Raw genomic sequence first — 20,689 nt, 5'->3', positions numbered from 1 at the left:
GCAGCTGAACTTGGAGGCGTGCGCCCACTGGAGGACCTGGGAGCGCACACCTGACGGGACGTAGAGGCGGTTTTGGGGGCCGGTGCCAGGCCCGGGATTGGTGGACTGGGCTCGGCGTACGGTGGACTCCACTTCCCAGACCACGGAGGCGACGAGACAGGAGCGCGGTAGAATGGTGTCAGGGGGGTTTAAGGCGGTGTCGGTGGAGTGGAGCCGGGAGAGAGCATCGGGTTTGGTGTTGCGGGATCCGGGCCGGTAGGAGAGGGTGAAATTGAACCGGGTGAAGAACAGGGCCCATCGAGCTTGGCGGGAGTTTAGTCTTTTGGCGGTTTGAATGTAGGCGAGGTTCTTGTGATCCGTCCATACCAGGAATGGGTGTTCCGCCCCCTCCAGCCAGTGCCTCCACTCCTCCAACGCCAATTTGATGGCCAGGAGCTCCCGGTCTCCCACGCAGTAGTTCCTCTCAGTGGCAGTGAGGCGGCGTGAGAAGAAGGCACAGGGGTGGAGCTTGTTGTCCACCGGGGAGCACTGGGAGAGGGTAGCACCGACACCCACGTCCGAGGCGTCCACCTCGACAACGAACTGGAGGGAGGGGTCGGGGTTAATGAGGACAGGGGCGGAGGTGAACAGGGTTTTGAGTCGGGTGAAGGCTGCTGCGGCCTCTGGAGACCAGGTAAAGGGGACTGAGGAGGAAGTGAGGCGAGTGAGGGGGGCGGCGACGGTGCTGTAATTCCGGATGAAGCGGCGATAAAAGTTAGCAAACCCTAGGAAACGTTGCAGCTGTTTAACGGAGGTGGGGGTTGGCCAGTCGGCGACTGCCTGGATCTTGGACGGGTCGGCACAGAGCCGCCCTTTTTCAATTATGAACCCGAGGAACTGGATGGTGGGGACGTGAAACTCACACTTCTCGGCCTTGACGAAGAGCCTGTTCTCCAGAAGCCGCTGCAGAACGAGGCGAACATGTTCTGTGTGCTGGGTCGCGTCGCGGGAGAAGATCAGGATATCGTCGAGGTAGATGAAAACGAAACGGTGGAGGAAATCACGTAGGACGTCGTTGATCAGGGCTTGGAAAACGGCGGGGGCGTTGGTGAGTCCGAAGGGCATAATGAGGTATTCGTAATGGCCGAGGGGAGTGTTAAAGGCGGTTCTCCACTCGTCCCCCTCCCGGATCCGCACCAGATGGTAGGCGTTCCTTAGATCTAATTTAGTGAAAATGGTGGACCGGGAGAGGGAGTCGAAGGCAGAGTCCATGAGGGGCAGCGGATACTTGTTTTTGACGGTGATGGCGTTGAGCCCCCGGTAATCGATGCAAGGGCGGAGACTGTTATCTTTTTTCGCGACAAAGAAAAAACCGCCGCCCAACGGAGACGAGGAGGGGCGAATGATGCCGGCTTCAAGGGAGTCTTTAATATACTGCTCCATAGACTCCCTCTCCGGGTGCAACAGGTTGTACAGGTGACTGGAGGGGAGACGTGCGTCCGGGAGGAGGTCTATGGAGCAGTCGTAGGAGCGGTGGGGGGGTAAGGACAGGGCCTGGTCTTTACTAAAAACCAGTGCAAGGTCATGGTACTCTTTGGGCACCCCGGAGAGGTCTGAGGGGATGGGCGGAGGGGCAGGCGGAGCACGATTACCGGGGGCTCGAGCAGACAAAAGGCAGGACGCGTGACAGTTGGAGCTCCAATTCCTGATCTTCCCCCGCGACCAGTCGACGTTGGGGTTGTGAGCGACAAGCCAGGGGAGACCGAGGACTAGGGGTGCGGACGGGGAGGAGATAAGGTGAAAGGAGAGGGACTCATGGTGGTTTCCAGAGGTGATGAGTTGAAGCGGCTGGGTACGATGGGTGACGGTGGTGAGGGGCTGGCCAGTGAGACCTGTAGCACGGAGGGGAGCGTCAAGGGGGATCTGGGGAACGGAAAGCTGGCGGGCAACCCCGATATCTAGAAAATTTTCATTGTCTATAAGGGCCCCGAGGGAGAGAACTACGTCTCCCCACGTGACTGTGGCGTCGAGCGGGGAGTGGAGATGGGGTGAAGGGTTTCGGCTCGTCAGTAGCCCCAAAACTACTGACGAGCCGAATCTTTTGGCCGCACGGGGCAGGCAAGCAGGAGGTGGCCGTGCTTGCCGCAATATATGCACTCACCGGCCAGACGGCGCCGTTCGCGTTCCTCCGGGGAGAGGCGAGCGCGACCGAACTGTGTGGACTCTGGAGGAGCGTCAGGGGAAGGCAAAGGCGGCGCCGGCTGTGCCGTGGGGCCCGGCGGTGTAGCAGGGTGTGGCGCGGGGGACAGCAAAACAGAGGCCCGGGGTGGTGTGAGGCCAGAGCGGGAGGTGGCAGACCCGCGAGCGAGGCGGTCCCTGGCCCTTTCCCGCAAAAGGTTATCCAGATCGGTGGCCACCTCGACCAGAGAATCAAGGTCTGCCGGCACGCCCCTAGCGGGAGGTAGATCCTTAATACGATCGCTGAGGCCATCCAGGAAGACGCACCGGAGGGCCTCGCTGTTCCAGCCCGACTTGGCTGCCAGAATGCAGAAATCGACAGAATACTCCGCCACACTGCGATCGTTCTGGCGGAGGGAGAGAAGCCGCCTAGGCGCCTCCCTCCCCCGCACAGGGCGATCGAAAACTCTCCACATCTCCTCCACGAAGGAGGAGAAGGAGGAGAGGACGTGAGGCTGGCCCTCACTGACTGCTGCGTACCAGGAGAGAGCCCGGTCGCGGAGCAGCCCAGCGATGTAACAAACCTTGGCCTCGTCGGACTGGAAACTTGCTGGCTGGCTCTTAAACACCAGGGCGCACTGTACCAGGAAGCCGTCGCACGTGCCTAAAACACCAGAGAATTTGTCCGGGTGGGAGACTGGCGATTTGCGAGGGAACGGAGCGCCGGCGGGGGGGCGCGGGCTTAAGTCAGCGGCCAGGGAGTGAGGCGGAGAGTGAGAGGGGGACCAGGGCTACGTGAGGAGGGGATCAGGGAGGCGCGCACCGAGGCGCTGCACCTCTTCAGTCAGGAAGCCAAGCGCGCCCGACACGGACTGGAGATGAGCCGTGTGTCGGCCGAGCATGGCTCCCTGAGAGGACACAGCGCGAAGGACTTCTTGGGGTATAGTGCCGGTGGAAGGGGGCGAGAGGGTGAGTGAACCTGGGAGGGAAAACAGACAGAAAGACAGGGTTAGTGACTGGAGCGACAAAATGCAGGGAAAATGAGAAAAAAACAAGGAACATGAGAGCCTGGACGCAGAGGTGGCACCGGGTAAGGAGCAACAACGATCAAGCGAGGATGGTGTGGAGAACCGGGGTTGAAATACAGGCTGGGATGAGGTTGATTACTGGCAGGTGTGGCAGGCTGACGAGGTGGCTGATGAGGTGCAGGTGTAGGTAGTTGGCTGGGCTCAGGAGCCGAGGGAGAGAGGAGGAGAACACAGGGAGGCAGGCAGAGCAAAACAATGGGTGAAATAAAGTGAGAAAAAAAAAGTAAAACCAGGACACTCACCGTCAGCTGGGCTGTCCCCACAACAAATGTGAAAGCATCCCTAAAGAAAGATCAGGTTATTTCAACTATAAGGACCTGTACCCTCATGGTGCTTTATATGCAAAAGTGAAATATTATTTAGAAAACACACAATTATGTATAAATGTTAAATGTTTTACTATTTTCTGGTTTGGTGGCAAATCCTTTTTGACTACATGAACCATAACCTCTGAAGGGACTTTCCTAAAAGGTAGATTAGTCCTTCCCAAAACACTGGAGTTTATATTAGAATTAGAAATAGAACCTTATGCCACATTCACATCAAACAAAAGGTCACACAGCCTGTAAGTGGAATTTTAAATGGCCTCAATACCCACCTTCCTCGACATCACAAATTACAGAAGCAGTAAACATTGCAGCAAGTACACCACCATGTTGCTAGTCGAAGATAATTTAATAATCTAAATCTCTGTTTATATTTTGCAATAATACAATGACACGTACATACAAATGTACATACAAGTGACATACAGTGTGCTGTAATATGAGCCATATTGACCTGCATAACTTACATATGTGCTCCTCCTCTTTCTTTCCTCTAACACATTCTCCACATTCTTTCCTCTAACCTCCTCAGCCCACCCCAAGATTGTACAAATCATCATACATCATCTAACTTAACATTCTGTTCCGCAACAGCTTTGTTAAGCCACAAAACCTTCCTTGACATGTTGTTGTTTGCATCCAAACTATAGCCCTGAACAATTACTTTGAGGGAAATTAGGTTTTGGTACAGGCCCCATCACTCACACAGCCATTCTGTGGGACACGAAGAAGGCCGGGAATATATTCTTGTTACAGATGCTCTCAGTTTGCATAGCTGTTGGATTGTATGACTGTGTGTCTATGGTTTGCTTTGATGCAGATCAGAGAGGCATGAGGTGATTCTCTTATTCTCTCTCCTTGTGTCTCCCTGCCAGCTGTGGGGTTTGTAGGGTTGCAGTCCAGATACACTGGCCCCTGTACCTTTCCCATTGTTCTCTTCTGATGCTGTCATCAGAGGAAGATTGCACTTGATCTATATTAACGAATTAGCACTGTAGCGATAAGTCAAGTGACGAAAATGTACTGACAAAAAAATCTTTTCCGTTGAATAATTGTTTATTTAATAGTTTGCTGGTTTACTGGTTGCAGTTTCTCAGATGAAAGAAAGTACTGCTTTTCTCTGCTTTATATCATCATCAACAGCACTGAAATGCAAAAACCCTGAGAGGGCCCCTTTCCTGCACCGCAGAGCATATGGGTTTTCTTTTATAGAGAGGATACTACAAAGTGTCACAACTGCTCTCTAGGTGCTGATCCTGCGATGGCCATGATTGGGGGAGCTAACCATGGCACTCCGTATTTGACTTGTCCTCATTACTCACTGTGGCAGAGTTCAGGATTTTACACAAAGTTATTGTAAAAAAGCCCACCTGCACACACAACTTAGATTGTAACACAACTTTACTGTGAAGAACAAGCTTTTCCTTTAAGGCCATATTATTATTATTTTTTTAAATCGCCAGTGCCATGGTGCTTCTCAGATATGTTTTAATTAGTTTCAGTTTTGAGAGGAACACTTCACTCACAGGTAAATTAACCAATAGCCACATCACCGGCTGTACACATAGTGCTATTGAAGCAATCTTTCATATATTTTATATCAATCCCTGCCCACTGCACCTCTGTTCTACTATGATTGCTGTAACGAGCCTAGGATATGGTGTGTACTGGGGTCATCATCCCTCATCATCCAAGCTGCAGTAGCTGTGCCAGTGGCCCCAGGCGTGGCTAGGCCAGTTCTCTGTGTGTTTGTATGACATGACTCATGCCTCTGTTCCCAAGCTACGGTACTGGAAAGACGATTAGACAAACACATATCCTACAGTAAATAACCAACGGCATTGCGCTATAGTTCAGTCAGTGCTATAGGCGTTAAGGACATTGCAGTAAGGCCACATGTGAATCTGTGTTTGTTCATAAGCATAATTTGTATGCATGTATGCACTGTATATGCAATAATGTTTATTTATTTATACCTGGCAGCGTCTGTTTGTGTTTGATTTGATTCAGCTATACGGTCACTGGCTACAGTGAGCTTGGGGGGAAGTGGAACAGGAGTGGTCAAATCTTAACAGCTTACTATGACACATCGTTCACATGAACATGTTGGCCTGAGGCCTCTTCTGTCCTGTCCCCTTTCATTTTCTCCCACTCTCCCACTAAGGACCCTGAAGCTATTGTGAATACTTTTTTGAACATTTTTCATGCCTCTACGTATGTTCCACTGTATTGTGTTTTTGCATGTACTGTACTACTAGGGAAAAGTCTCAGCCTCCTGTATCCTCAAAGCCATTTACAGTGGTTCCAGGAAACCCATGTTGCAGATGTAGGGCCAGTACAGTGACCTTTCCTGGGAGACACAGCCTTCCAACACCAGATGCACTTACAGATAAATAGTAAAAAGTAAAAAACAAATGCTGCTTTAAATCATCTTGTTCAGTACAGTTCAAAGATTTGTAGTCATTGTTTATTTCAATGTTCATAATGTGCTGCTTTTGACTGTCTTCACTTCTAAATTCAGTCTGTTGCTTGTTCAAACTTTTTCATTCAGTTAAATACAAAATTAAACTAAGCACTGTTTATGTAGATAAATAGCTCAGCAAAGACTTAGCAACACACTTATTTGCTTTATTGCCAAAAGTTAGGTAAGGAGATCAATACCCATCTTATATCTGTTGGTTACATACAGTATAAAGCTCCCATACAGCTAGGAAACAGTTAGCTTAGCTTGGCATAGACACTGGAAACAGGGGAAAACAGCAAGCCTGGCTCTGTCCAAAGCCCACCAGCACCAGCATCTCATTAATTAACATGTTATTTCTTGTTTGGTCAGTCAAACTAAATGAAAAAAAGTGTATAACCTTTATTTAACAGTTTTACGGGGATTACACGATTTAACTGCAACAGAGTCATCACATAATGGTTATTTGTCTCTGTTGCTTTTGCTGTCTTTCAGCAAGTTTTTAACTGGGAAGCAGCATACACTGTGTACCATGGCTAAGCTGACAATGGCACTGTCAGTCAACAGCAAGAGGGGAGCTAATGCAAAATGCTGAGGATTTGATATTTAAGTTTTGTTCATTCATGTACTGAAAACCTGAATGTACCTGTATGGGAGGATCAGTACAGCTGGGCACTTTAATGAGAAAGATGTTCTTCACGCTGGAACAACCATACATAGCAATCATGTATGGTTACATGAAAAAGCATATATATACAGTGTATATATATATTGATGACACATTAGCCTCAAAGATGAGCTTTGCACAAACTCCTATGCAATAAGACACACACTCACAGTCTGCCGAGGTGACATGAGGCCACACATGGTATGGGCGTACTGCAAACGGGCTGTTTAAGCCATGTTGCTGCGGAAACACTGTCATGGTGACTGCACTTCCGCTGCCTCAGAGAGTGTCACCCGTGGTGACACCAGATGTTCAGGGCTTCACTGTGCATGTGTGAGTTTACATGTGTTAGTATTAAGCTCTCAAATATGAATGCTGAAATAATACCTGTGCATTATATCAGATTTATTATATATTATTTATTATCAGAAAATACCTTTCTTTAAATTCACTTTTTGCTGTCTTTTTTTACGTGTGTGTATGTAAGAGGACATGTGGCTGAAGAGTTGTTTCCAAATTCAATAAGGTGCTACTCTTGCTATTGCCCCCCACTTCATCTACAAGCCCATAAACAGTTGCTTTTTAGTATGTGTGTGCTCAGGTCTTTGTTAGTGTGCTTGCATCATATTCGCACAGCAATGGTCCATTTTCTTTGATGTGCGGAAAGCATCACGGGGTGGGATGCATATTTGATACACCAAGAAGGATTTGGTGCAATAAAGTTTTATAACAGATGACCACTTGAACTGAAGGTGCCATGGGGTGAAGATTGTGAAGATTTGATGATGTACCAAACAAGAATTATATTTGCCATGGGGCATTTAATTTAACTCTAGTAGTCGGGTGTGTGTGTGTGTGTGTGTGTGTGTGTGTGTGTGACACGAAAGACCTTGAATCTGTAGCTGAAAGACAAGAATGTGATGCCCATAACTGTGAATGATACTATGAGAATAATGGCATGTTCACAGTCAAACAAGCATGCGCATCTATCTGCATGATCATGCAAAGACTCACATACACATCCCTAAATGTTCTTGTCCCTGAAGAGCTTTTTTACTCCGTATGCAGAGCGCAGTCATTAGCAGTACACAGGCAGGAATGTGTGGTTACAGGAGCGTGCTGAAGTAGTTAAGCAGGCGTTGTTTGTGTGTGTGTGTGGGGGGGGGGTTGTGGCAGAGTATGGATGATTTTTGGGAGCCTGTCTGCGCTCTGCCCATCCTGCCTCTGTTGCCATGGTGATTCCTTTATCTCCTAACCTGAACATGCATTTGTGGACTTTGCGAATGTGTTCATGTCACATTTATTTACTGTATAATAACGGGGTTTTAACAAACAGATTTGCTTTGTTAGCCTCACAGGGGAACACAGAGAACATAGCGCATAAAATCCTAAAACAAGAGAACCATGCGGGATAGGAGGGCAAAGCTTTTATGCGTACAAGTTGCATTTTGTTATTCAGCAAGAGGGTAATTGTTTGTTATGGATATAGGTTGTACAAACGGGGTGGGTGTTAAGATGTGTCTTAATTGTGCCGACATGCAAATGTGTGTGTTTGTGTACATGCGCGTGCTGCTTTGGATGGCTGTTAGCTGAGAGACAGGCAGTGAAGGGGGATTAGATAAATCAACAGCTCCAGCTGCAGCAGAGCTTAGGTAATAAGGCTCCAGCACAAACAGGCTAAATATAGAGAAAACTGACTGACTGCCTGCCTGCCCACTAACTGCTACCTCTAACACACACGCACACATATAGTAACAGGCGACCAAATCAAACGCACCATTAACTTGAAACATTTGGGATACTGTAAATAAGTGCACAACTCAACAAAACATACAACATAGGCCTAGTAGTTTTTAGGCATTTTAATGTATTATACCTTTAAAGAAAAGGAGTTTATATTAATCCTCTGCTAATAGATTTCAATCAAAAACATGTAACTTGATTTAAACATATACAGTTTTTATACTTTATATTATCATCAGCATGTCCTGCACTTCACTGTCTGACTGTAAGTTGAATAAAAAACTCTGCTGCTAAGACATGGGCAAAAACAAGGAGACATCCTCTCCTTGTCAGGCATCTCTGCCCTTGCTCCCTTGTGCTGGGGTTGTGTTTCAGGCTCTAACAGTCACTGTTTTTGAGCTGTGACCTTCCCTTACGCTCCTCAGCCCACATCTTCTCTTTAAGGGCAGGGCAGGTTTGGTGAATTCTGCAGCCACATGGCACACAGAGAGAGGAGATTTGACATAAGGCTGTCTGGAGGGTAAAGCACAGACAGGAGGGGGAGAGGAGGGGGCAGCCGAGCATTTTGTGCTGTCTTCTCCGCTGACATGCAAATGGACACGCACATACACATAGCCATTGGGGGCTGCCTGGCCTGACAGAGCCATCCATCACAACCTTAAGTGAGCTTATGTCTTTGAACAGCCTTTTAGAGCCTTGGAGTGATTGGCAGATCTGTCCTCCCTAGCAGACCTCTTCCACAGGTTCAAAGACACTTGCTTCCCACCTTAACCATTCCCATATATCACTATGAACTACACATCTGTGGCCTTGTTTAGATTTCTGAGTACTGCATGTCTCCGTCTTTGTCTCTCTCATAAGGTCCTCCAAGGCTCACCCTGGACCAGTTGTCCACATAAGTGACAATCCCATGGATGAGGGAAAGGTAAAGGAAACAAAATATTTTTTTCTCTCCTCACAAACATGCAAATACCTTCGAACTCGAAATACACACGTTTTTAATAATGTATTCATTCTGTATAGTATACCAGTCACAGACAGCAAATCCATAAATAGTATCACACTGCACACCTGCACCATGGTTTCACAAGCATTTAGTTCCAGATAGGACCTCACAGACAGCAAGGAGTTGTGTCATTGGTGAAAGTTAGGTGTTTGTAATTGCAGTGAGAATAGACAACCAAGAATCTGGTCGTTGAATTTGATGATTCCATCAGCACGTGTAAATGAAATGCATGAAATTCTCCAACATGTACACTTTAAACATACAAGTTTTACTCATTAATATGACAGTGAAGTTACTTGAAGCTGCTTATAGACTGAAAGAAGGCCTTGACTTGGAGAAGTTGGTTTGCTCGCTCTCTCTAGACATTTTAGTCACCTACCACTGTGATTTGCTTGACTTTTTAAACAATGTGAGAAACAAAGTAAGGTGACTAACTGAGAAGACGGATCATTGACCACACCCTCTTGTATATATTTCACTTTACCTAGGTTATTTTTTTTTACACTGTGCATGAATACAGCCTCATTGTCATGATTTAGGGTAATTTCCATTGCACAGCTAAAAAAGGGCCCGTTGCATTCAGGTGATCTGCTTTAGTGATACATATTTCTATTTTTTTTGGTATTGAGATTAAGTGTTTCTATAAATAAGTCTTCAGAAAAAAATACACTTTATGTTAAAAAAAAAAGTTTCTGCATTCTCTGTTATTATCTCTTATGAACCAAGGCGGGGAGGTTTCTTCCTCAGCCCCTGTAGTCTCCTTACACCTGACTTACTTTCATGCCGCGCAAGAATGTCAAATGTATTACTTATTTTTCAACCCATCATGGGGTCTATTCTATCTCTTCCCTGTCATCTCTCCTACCTATCTCACTGACTGCCTGTCACTCTTCCTCTCCAGCTTATAATTGGATTTGAGTCTGGGATCGTGGTCCTGTGGGATCTGAAATCAAAGAAGGCTGACTATCGCTACACTTACGATGAGGTAGGCAAATCTCCCCTCTTCCCTTTCTTCTCTAACAGCTCTCAGTCATTCCTCCCACTTCTGATCCTCAGAGTATCTTTTTAATACAGAAACTGGGAATTAAATCACATATTCATGAACTGAACTGTAACAGCTGTGTGTGTGTGTTGGAGACTTTATTTCTAGAACAAACCTAGAATTTGAGTTAAGAAGATCCCACACACATACTGTACACAGACACACACCTCGGAGTCTCCTCTCTCATGTGTTGATGGTCCAAAATGAAAGTGCTGAGAAGAAATATATTTTTTTACTTCCTATTTCATCTCACTAGGATAGAAGGGGACAGGTCTGTCTTCATAGGAAACAACTGTAATGTGTTGTTTAATTAAGATGAAGCAGACGTTTGGTTTGCCAGAGGAGAGTTTTACAGCCAACTCTAACTGGACTCACTAACTGGATTTGTGCTATCCAGCTATTAGAAAAATGAAGGCGCTCATCAGTAAGTAATTTCTCAAAAGAAAAGTTAGTAAATTTTGGGAAATACACTACAATTTGCTTTCTTGCCGAGAGCGAGATCATTGATGCAGACCTCATGTCTGTACAATAAATATGAAACTATAGCCATTAGTGGCTGACATAGCTTAGTACAAAGACAAGTAGAGAGAGCTAGCCTGGCTCTGTCCTGAGGTAACAAAATCTGCCCACTAGCAATCAAAAAAAGAGTCAATTTGGCTAGTGCTGCAGTCACAACTACAGACAATATGTTTTCCACATGAGTAGTGCCATTTATAAAGAAGAGACAGTTTGTGAAATGAATGTTTCAACAATGTCTTTATTTATAGAGTAGAGGGCCATGTGTTCATGTCTCCAGAGTGAGGTTGCAGGGTTGCACAGTGATGTGTGCGTTTGCATATTATGGTTGTAAAAAGAGCAACGTTCTTTTAAAAGGTCCACCTTTTAAAAGCACTGAATCATGTGGCATTATTGGCTCCCCCAGAGGCAATAGTGTGCACCTATAAATAAAAGAAGAGACAACAATAAAAAAGAGACACAGTATCAGGGCTGCTTAGATCCCTTCTGGACATGGCATGTGTCAAACCTAGACTGCGTCTGTTATCTCCACTCATGTGGTTGCTGTATTTGGAATGTTTTTATGATCTGTTATAGATGTGATAAAATGTTCGACAGCCTGTTTTTTTGGTGTAGTTTTGGTAATTGGATATTTAGGAAATCTTGGGCCCATGTAGATTTACTCTATGGGTGTAATCTATTTCTGCTTTATCTGAACACAGTCTAACCTCCCACAGTCCATGGTCCTGTGATGGACCAAGCAGTTAAGCAAAAGGAGTCACAAGGGAAATTCAAAAGTAAGGGTTTTTATTTGCCAAAAATCATTACAACAAAATAAAGGTAAAGGTTTGGGCCCATAAAAGAGGTCAAATAAACAAACAGTAACTAAAGCTCTGAACATAAGAGACTCAAAAATACAACTGACCTACTACACAAGAAACAAAGGGGACTTATATATTGGCTGATCCAACCAATTTTGACACACAGGGGAAGACTAACAACAACAGCACTACTACATAACTACAAACAACAACAAAACCTACCTAAAAACATATTCCAAAAGAAATGTACTTTTACTTAACCTTAACTCAAAATACTCAAATATAATATAAATCTAAACCCCAAAATATCTAATGAGAGAATAAAGCCACTCCCCGGACATAACAAGCAGTGGTGGTGTCCAATTAGGCCACCTCTCCTATAAAGCTGCTCCTGCTCCAAGTGCCAACCCTTTAAGCCAGCACACTTCCTGGATCTCTCCCGGGTGTGGCATCCAACATTGGTAAGCTCAGAAACAAAATTATACAAACAAAATGACAATCCAAAAGTAACTAATGGTGCGCGCTCCCAAAAAGATGCTTCTGTATAGTCAACTAAATAAAGTATAATGTGAAATGAACTAAGTGTCCTGTAAGTTATTTGTAACCAAATAAATATTTGCAACAAATGTCTAATGTGTATGAAAAAGGTATATAAACTAATCCTAAAGAAAACCGCTCTTCACCTGGTTGTGAGGCCATGGCTGTGGCCATCAGAGTCTTAGTGGGAACTGAATATGGCTATAAAGAGGAAGAACTCATTCATAAATTTGTCACTGAGGTTTAAACCGACTGAATGGTTGCGAGCACACACACGCAAGTGCACACAGTCAACATGTACATGGTCATTCAGTGGTGTCCTCAGTGCTTAGACACAGAGCCAAACGGGCTGTTAAAGATAATGAGATTATTGTAACACTCATGCTGATGCTCACCTCATTGGCAGGTTATGTTGCTGTAAGCATACTGAGATAAGAGTCACCGAGGACTACACGGACACACAAAAATGAGAGTGAATTTTGTATGTTCGGTATGTACTGATGCTCCCTCTCGCTGTCTTTGCTCTTTCTCCCCCTCTCAGATAATCTAATATCCTCTCGTTGCTCTTAGGGCATTACATTCTCTAGTAATGAATCTCCTAAGGGAGCTCATCTCTTCTCCCCAAACCCCTACAGTTAACACATCTCCAGAGACCAGGGTTTTGTGTGTATGTGTGGGTGGGGGGTGTACTGCTTCTCATTTTGCTCACCATGATTTGCACTGCAACACAACACTTTTCAGGACATGGAAGAAAATCCTTGTGTTCTACTGTGCTGCATCGTTAGTGAAATGTGGTTGTGATTGCGCCATGACTTTTGTAAAAGCACTGTTGTAGACAGGCTGTAGATAATAGAAATTCTGTTTTTATCACAGTTGCTAAAATGTGTGTTTTAAACAAACACTACATTTTCAAAAGTTTATATATTCAAGCTGTAACAGATTTGATAATCAATTTTATATTACTCATTATCATCATTTGGAGATGAGGATTGTACTCTAGTGTGGGAGACCCGGGTTCAGTTCCCACTGCGACACATCCACCATTGTGTCCCTGAGCAAGACACTTAACCCCTAGTTGCTCCAGAGGCGTGCAACCTCTGACATATATACAGCAATTGTAAAACGCTTTGGATAAAAGCGGCAGCTAAATGACTTATTATTATAATTTTCATGGATGCGATAAGCTATTTCTAGCCTCCACTGATTGCTGGACTTTCAGGTGATGTTTATATATTGTATGCTGTTGAAGTTGTTTGATAAATTAATGTTACCTGATGATGGTATACTGAACCAAGTTTCATAATACGATTGACAGGTTGTGCAGGATTTAGACTTTATGGTTTGCAAGAAGTTTTAAGTCTGCATACAATATGTAGAGAGAGATACAGGCCTACAGTATGTGATGAAATGGCACTGGTGTACAGGCATACTTGAGTTATATGATCTATCTATATTGCTCCCTTAATTGGGAATGATGACAGCTGAGCTAAATGTCCAACACCAAGATGGTTGCTATGAAAACATGTGTCTAATTTGAAGATGTTTTGCACTACTTAGCTCATTCCTGTCATTAAACATATCTCATATTCATTATAAGCCATTGATACGGCACAGATTAGTTGGTACAGTTGGGATTGTTTGCCATCAGTCGCTCATGAATGTGTGTAAGCGTCATCTCTGTATAGCTTCTGCAAACAATACTGTAGGGTGAAATAACTTCTTAGAGCCATCAACCCCATTGCAAGCTATATTCATCCTGCTGTGCGCTTTCATTCAAACGCTATTTGCCTAGAAACTTGCTGCCAAGTATCAAAGTTGTCGACTGAAATGAATAACGAAGCTTTTCCGCCTCTTCTTTTAAACAGCATAGTAAGTCAGCAGACTATGCAGTGATAGATTCAGACTTTGGAATGAGCATGTCTTAAAGTATATTTTAGTGTTGATGGAATTTTGTAGGGGTTGAAACAAGTGAAAGGCAGTCTATGGTCTAGGTTTTCAAAGGATAGAGATAAATGTTTTTGGTGAGAAATGTCGGCTCCTTTATTCTTGGCACAGTTTTTAACAACTTTTGCAAATGTACTCATACAACCTCAGCAAGTAGGTTGCACATAAGGGAAATAATGATATTGTTTTGACTGAAATTAAGCTTTTGTTAGTTATAGATGCTGTCAAACTGCAGAAATGTCAGCAAATCAGGGAACTTAACCTGGCTCACAGACAACAACAGAGTTTCCATTGAGTTCAGACAAACTTTTGTTTTTACAAGCTCTAAAAAAGCTGAAAGAGCTCACCTTCCACTCTGTGTCTTTCAGTGGATTGTGTGTTATTAGCTGTGGATCAGCAGTATGGGTTTCCAGTGAGTGTTAGCCAGAGAGCATCCGTCACCCCGACCATGCTCCACTCTGCTTCTGTCTGACTCAACACCTTGGTTTGAGTCCAGCCCTGTCGAATGGCTCATATTACAGGCAGATCGGAGTTTCTACTTCCTTCCTTCCCCTGCTGTTTGTATACTGTTGGCTGTTGCTTGCTAAATGAAAGCAAGGATGATTTATTTTTATTTATGTGTTATACCTTCAAAAGGCCTTTTATTCAAACTCACTAATTTAGTCTTTTGTCTTGTTACACAAACAAGGAGCAAGCCACAATTCTCAGACCTGTTATTGAGGGCCAACAATAACAAGTGTAAACTTATTCCCACAACCACCAAGCATTAATTCATTGCCAGGCTATACAAAAAAGATTGAACTGTTTTGCCAGTGGACGAATTAGTGTTATTAACAAATTTTAACACCATAATTCATATAATAGTAAACGACTATTTTTGAATGCAGGTTCAGTAAGATTTAAAACAAGTTGATGTAGACATATTAGTAGCACACTGTAGTTCCAATTGGGCAAGGTTGTCCATTGGACAGTACGTTGGCAGAAAGATGTTTCTGAGGTATTCTTTTTGTTGGACACTCTATTTGCTGTAAATCCTCCCATCTGGCTGTCTAAGAATATTAAAAGCAGATGCTACAAATGATTGGCAAACTGTACCTGACACGAGCCTGGCTTCATTACGAAGTATTTCCTTTTCCCCTAAGACCTGTCGAGAACAGACAGATACTTTTACCATTCAAAGCTGATAGGTCATTTGGCAAGTCTGGCGCAATATCCATTACTGGATAGAATATAATTCTGTATATGATGGTCAGTGAATACTCTTACTCTTCATAAAACTAATTATTGTTGCAAGACTCAGTGTCCCGCACACTGGTCTGGCAACACATTTGTTGATGAATTTATTTTCCTATTGTGATTCCTAAGAGAAATTAAGATGTTAAAGGGTTTTTTGTTGGCCCAGTGCTTTGGTCCAGAGTGAAATATTGGAACCATCATTGGATTAATTGGATTGGTCTCTAGAGGATGAATTTTATTGGTCTCTAGAGGATGAATTTTATGTTACGTTCAGCTCATGGGCTGAACGCTGGTAACAGGATTTTGGGCTCAAATGCACGCACTGGAGAAGAGCAGATAACTCATATGTGATTTATTAAACCAAACTGAGAAATTACAAAACATAGTCCAATAAATGTAGCTTGAGAAAAGTCCAAGTGGCCAACAGAAAGTAAAAATCCACAGGGAACAATCCAAAAACCATGAAACATGGGAGAAACTGGGTCGCAGGAAGAATAAACCGGAGTGAAAACAATGAACTGGCACTGAATGAACGGAGTAAACCACTGAAATACAGCTGAAGAGAAGAATATAATCACTGACACCACAGACAATCAAAGAGACAGACACAGGAAGTAAAACAAGTCAACACACGCTAGGGGTAGACAAAAACTACAACAGGAAACACGAAGCTCACAGAAACATACAGGGAAAGAAATCACAAAATTAAACAGAACACATGGCACGAGTGTCCTACCAACAAAACATGTTCAAAGGCAAAGAACACAGACATTTGAACAAGACCAGAACACTAGGACAGACCAAAAATACAACATAACACAGGAAACTACAAACACACCCAACCAACCCAACCAACCAACCTTTAACCACTTATTCTTTAGCCTACGGGACGCTACCGCTATGTAGAACATTCATGGACTGCTGGTACTTTTGTAAAATATGTATCATTACATTACACTGAACAATGACAATCACAAATAGTTTATTGGTAATTTAGGCGGATTAAAGAGTTAATGACTTTTGTGATTTTTCAGCTAGCATCACCAATATGTCAACATTTACTTATGTCTAACACTTTTTTAATAATATACCTCCAAAACTAAAGACAAAAGTCTCTGTTGTACTTTGAGAGTGGTAATAACAAAGCATTTTTTTCTTGCTCCAATCACAATCGATGATGGTGCATCATCTATTTTAATGCAAAAGTAATTTTTTGCAGTTAATTGGTAAATACAAGCTCACCGGGGCTTGTTTCTTTCTGGGTTTATATATTAACAGCAAAACAAAAACAGAATGTATTTCATGTTCTAATACAAAAAGGGATTGCTCTATGGAAATCTGTTGACATACTTGGCCCCAAATGCTTGTTTTTTTAGATTAAGCCTTTTTTGGCTAAATGTTTTTCTACTTGAGCTGAATTACCACTGCTGTGAGAGGCCCTGTGTGTGTGTCTGTGTGGCACTTCAGGGCTAAGCTGTCTTTGTCTCTCTTTGTGACACACTGCTGGCAGAAGCTATTCTAATTAGGGCTGTGATATGTGTTCTTATGTGTAGGTCTATTTTCCTTCACCAATCTCGGTTTGTGTGTTTGTTTTCGTCTTTGCCATGAATTCAAGTGTGTGTATGTATGGGGACACACTTGCTCGTCTAGTTGTGTGTAGTAGCATTGACTCAATTCTCTCTTCCCCCAAAAGACCAATCTATGAAAACTGACCTAATGTAATAAATCATGAAATTAGTCTTTTTAATTGGTATTGTTTGATATGATGAGTGCCATGTGTATCTATTACCCTTCTCATTTTCCAATTAAACACAGTGCATTGTTCCCTATTGGGACTGTCACAGTGAACAATGCACTGATAAGTTTCTAGAACTCAGTCTGTTGCTGTCGAAACATCTCTGAATGGGTGAATGAGGCTTTTTCTCATACAAAGTGTGATAAGTTTTAGCATGTAATATCACATCCTTTATCTGGGCTGCAGTCGGCATTAGAGCTAAAATGTACTTGGTTGATTAATCAATTAGTCGATCGACAGAAAATTAATCGACAGAAAATTAATCGACAACTATTTAGATAATCGATTAATTGTTTTAGTAATTTTCTTAAAGCAAAAATGTAAAACATTGCTGGTTTAATCTTCCTAAATGTGAGGAATTGCTTTTATTATTTTGACTTTAATTCATTTATGATAGTAAATGAAGGTCTTTTGGGTTTTGGACTGTTGGTTGGACAAAAGAAGCAATCTGAAGACGTCACTTTGGAAAATTGTGATTAGCCTTTTCTTTCCAATTTCCTGACATTTTATAGACTCAATGATTTGTCAAATAAATGTGAAAATAGTTGTCAGATTAGTTGATAATGAAAATAACTGTTAGTTGCAGCCCTAGTCCGCATAAAGAAAAAACATCTTAGACCCTCCTCTCCACTGGTATCCACAATCACTAATATGTCATCTTTGTTAAAACTTCTGTCATCTATCCATAAATAAAAATGAGTACAATACCTATGAATCACTCCCTATGCCAACCTCAGGTCCCAGATCCCCAATAATTTGCTCTATATGTCTAATTATATGTACAACTTACCCAATGTGGGATAATTCTCTTCAATTCCAGAGTGTGGGATGATAAAATTTGCAGAATCAAAAATTATATCACACTGCATTCAGCACACCTGGTGTAACTGCATCCACACCACTGGCACTGCACGCCGGTGAATCACTTCTGGCATACAAATTATTGACAAACTACGTCCCACCATCCCTGTCACTTTGCCTATCAGGACTCACATCCACCATCAGCTTAGATAAGACACCTAAGCCATTACTCATCATGGCTCTAATTATTTCCAAGAAAACAATCTTCATGAACAGGAAATCAGGAAACTCCCTAAGATCCAAAGAACTCCGATGAACTTTGGTTTCCGAACTTCAACCATGTTTCATTTGTCTAAGCGAAAGGGATTACTCATCATGTGAGTCTGTGTTTATGCAGAACGATTACACATAACCATAGCGCTGTCTCACCAAGCTCTCTGTGACCTGGAGGAAATCCCACTGAGAAATCAGGATAATGAGACCTTTGAAAATCCTCAAGGCTGTGCATCCAAAAACACCCACCTTAGGAACCTCTGACTGGTTTTTGGTTGTTCATGGTCTCATCACGTATCACTTTTTTGGTCTCATTTTTGTGAGTTTAAGGTCAGGCTGTGCAAGAGATGGGGTTCATTACCCCTCAAAATATCTAGATATGAAAATTACATTTGTTGTGGTGAGCATATCACTGTTGTTACATGAGCACGAGTCGGCATTGGTTCCCCACTCCATCTCTTTTAGCTATTTTCTAAAAAAAAAAAAAAAAAAAAAAACACGCAGCACCGCTGATGATTAATGAAGAACTGAAGGTAAAATTGATATACACCTACATAAATTGCAGCTTCAATTGAAAGAGAGAGACAAGCTGACCGTGTGCCACGTCGGCATTGACAGCCAGGTGATCCTTCATTTCAGATGAGCGATATGAGATAAGGAGCAGCATTTTAAGTTCACACTTAAAAAAATAAGGGGAGATTTAGCATGAACAGCAAAATTTAAAAAACCCAAAAGGCTATGCTTAATACTAACCATCATGTCAGAGAATATGTTCAATCATCCAGTCTCTCAAAGAATAATTTCACTTACAAAGAACTAGGCTTGTTGTAGGGCATATTACTGATGGTGCAGGTGTTCGGGTAAAAACATGCCCCTGGGTGATAATTCATGTGACAAGCCTTGTTAAATTGCTTTTGTAAAATGCTGTTGTGAGTGTTCCCACAGATTTGGTGCATGTCGTCATATTTACTTAATGTCAAAACGTTCGCCAGGTTTAATTATGAGCTATGAAAAGGGCATCAATAAGGAAGGTTGCCCTTTACTGGCATACTTTGGTCATGATGTGTTTTGTGTTTTCATTGATTGCTTGTCAGTAGACAAATCATTGGGAGCCAGGCTTACAACGGCAACAGGACTGTTTAGATGACAGGGAAGATGAGATGGCAGAGAGGGTACCTTCTCTCAAATCCTGGCCTGTCTTTCTTTGTTCCTTTCCATATCTATTAACCTGTCTCTGTGCCTGTGTCTTAGTTTTGAAGGCCTAACTCAAAGGTCGCCTCTTAAATAGCCCCTTTCAGCATTGTTGGCTTTTCCATTAGAAACTGTAAATGTTGCAATTACTTTTATTTCCTGTTTTAAACTTGCAATTGTTTTTGAACTTCCTTGTTTACTTCTTAAATATACATAACTGAGAAACTGCAGTATTTTTTGTGATATTCTCTTTTACCCTCTCTGCTTCTTCTTTGCTTTTTTGGGTTAGCAAGACAGGCTAATTAAATACTTTTATTTGATTTTAAATCATAATAAGTATCTTGACACCAGATGAACCTGAATGCGCCAGATCAACTATGTTTCAATTAAACTGAATGAAGACATTTTCTTTTTCCTCAAGTGAATTTGTGTCTTTCTGAAATAGAATTCTTAAATTTATACCCATGGTAATAAAACCTTCCTCCTGGCATTCATGAATAAAATGACCAATCCATTCCCACTTTTCTCCATATTCAGCAAATGGGCCGTATAAAAGCTTCCTCTAATATATGCATTTATGCCACAGGAAACGCTCTGAAGTCAGGGGCCGGACTCTTATCTCGCTTTCACCATCTGTTCAGGGGTATATAATCCTGAATCACCAGCATTTAACCCATATGAACATTCTACTGTGTACCTTATGGCTGCGGCAATGCAACAAACTTGTAGCGTAAGGTGGCACATGATGTTTCATCCTGCTGAACTGCTGACCTCCCTCCCCCTCGCTCCCTGCATGTCGTTTCCTAGGCAATCCACTCAGTTGCCTGGCATCACGAGGGCAAGCAGTTCATTTGCAGTCACTCAGATGGGACTCTGACCATATGGAACGTCAGAGGCCAGGGCAAACCCATACAGACAATCACCCCACACGGTAAGGAGGAAACACACTCAAAAACAAACACACACCCCTCCCTAATTTGCTCATTTACTTCTACCTATATATTAATCTGTAGTGTTTAATGTTACTTTGTGGGGATTCTGGGAGGGGACTACTGTATATAGAGGATAGATTTTGCACCCAGAATTTGTTAACGGGGTAAACATAG

General features: G+C 43.0%; 1 protein-coding gene and 1 long non-coding RNA gene across 7 annotated transcripts in view; one reads left to right on the top strand and one right to left on the bottom strand.

Moving 5' to 3' along the window:
- stxbp5a (syntaxin binding protein 5a (tomosyn)) overlaps positions 1–20,689 on the top strand; it is a 111,344-nt gene that overhangs the window by 61,005 nt on the left and 29,650 nt on the right. For all 6 annotated transcript variants that reach the window (XM_046060179.1, XM_046060181.1, XM_046060184.1 and 3 more), the window contains 3 exons: positions 9,304–9,367; positions 10,350–10,433; positions 20,391–20,514. In XM_046060179.1, the coding sequence (XP_045916135.1) occupies positions 9,304–9,367; positions 10,350–10,433; positions 20,391–20,514 (272 nt within the window). The remainder of the gene's footprint in view (positions 1–9,303; positions 9,368–10,349; positions 10,434–20,390; positions 20,515–20,689) is intronic.
- Positions 11,231–20,689, bottom strand: part of LOC123977475 — a 21,194-nt gene continuing 11,735 nt past the window's right edge. Inside the window, exon 3 of the long non-coding RNA XR_006826690.1 lies at positions 11,231–11,428. This is a non-coding gene — a long non-coding RNA (uncharacterized LOC123977475). The remainder of the gene's footprint in view (positions 11,429–20,689) is intronic.

This window comes from Micropterus dolomieu, linkage group LG10 (assembly GCF_021292245.1).
Source record: "Micropterus dolomieu isolate WLL.071019.BEF.003 ecotype Adirondacks linkage group LG10, ASM2129224v1, whole genome shotgun sequence".
Taxonomy (NCBI): Eukaryota; Metazoa; Chordata; class Actinopteri; order Centrarchiformes; family Centrarchidae; genus Micropterus; species Micropterus dolomieu.
This window is presented reverse-complemented; position numbering and strand designations above follow the sequence as displayed.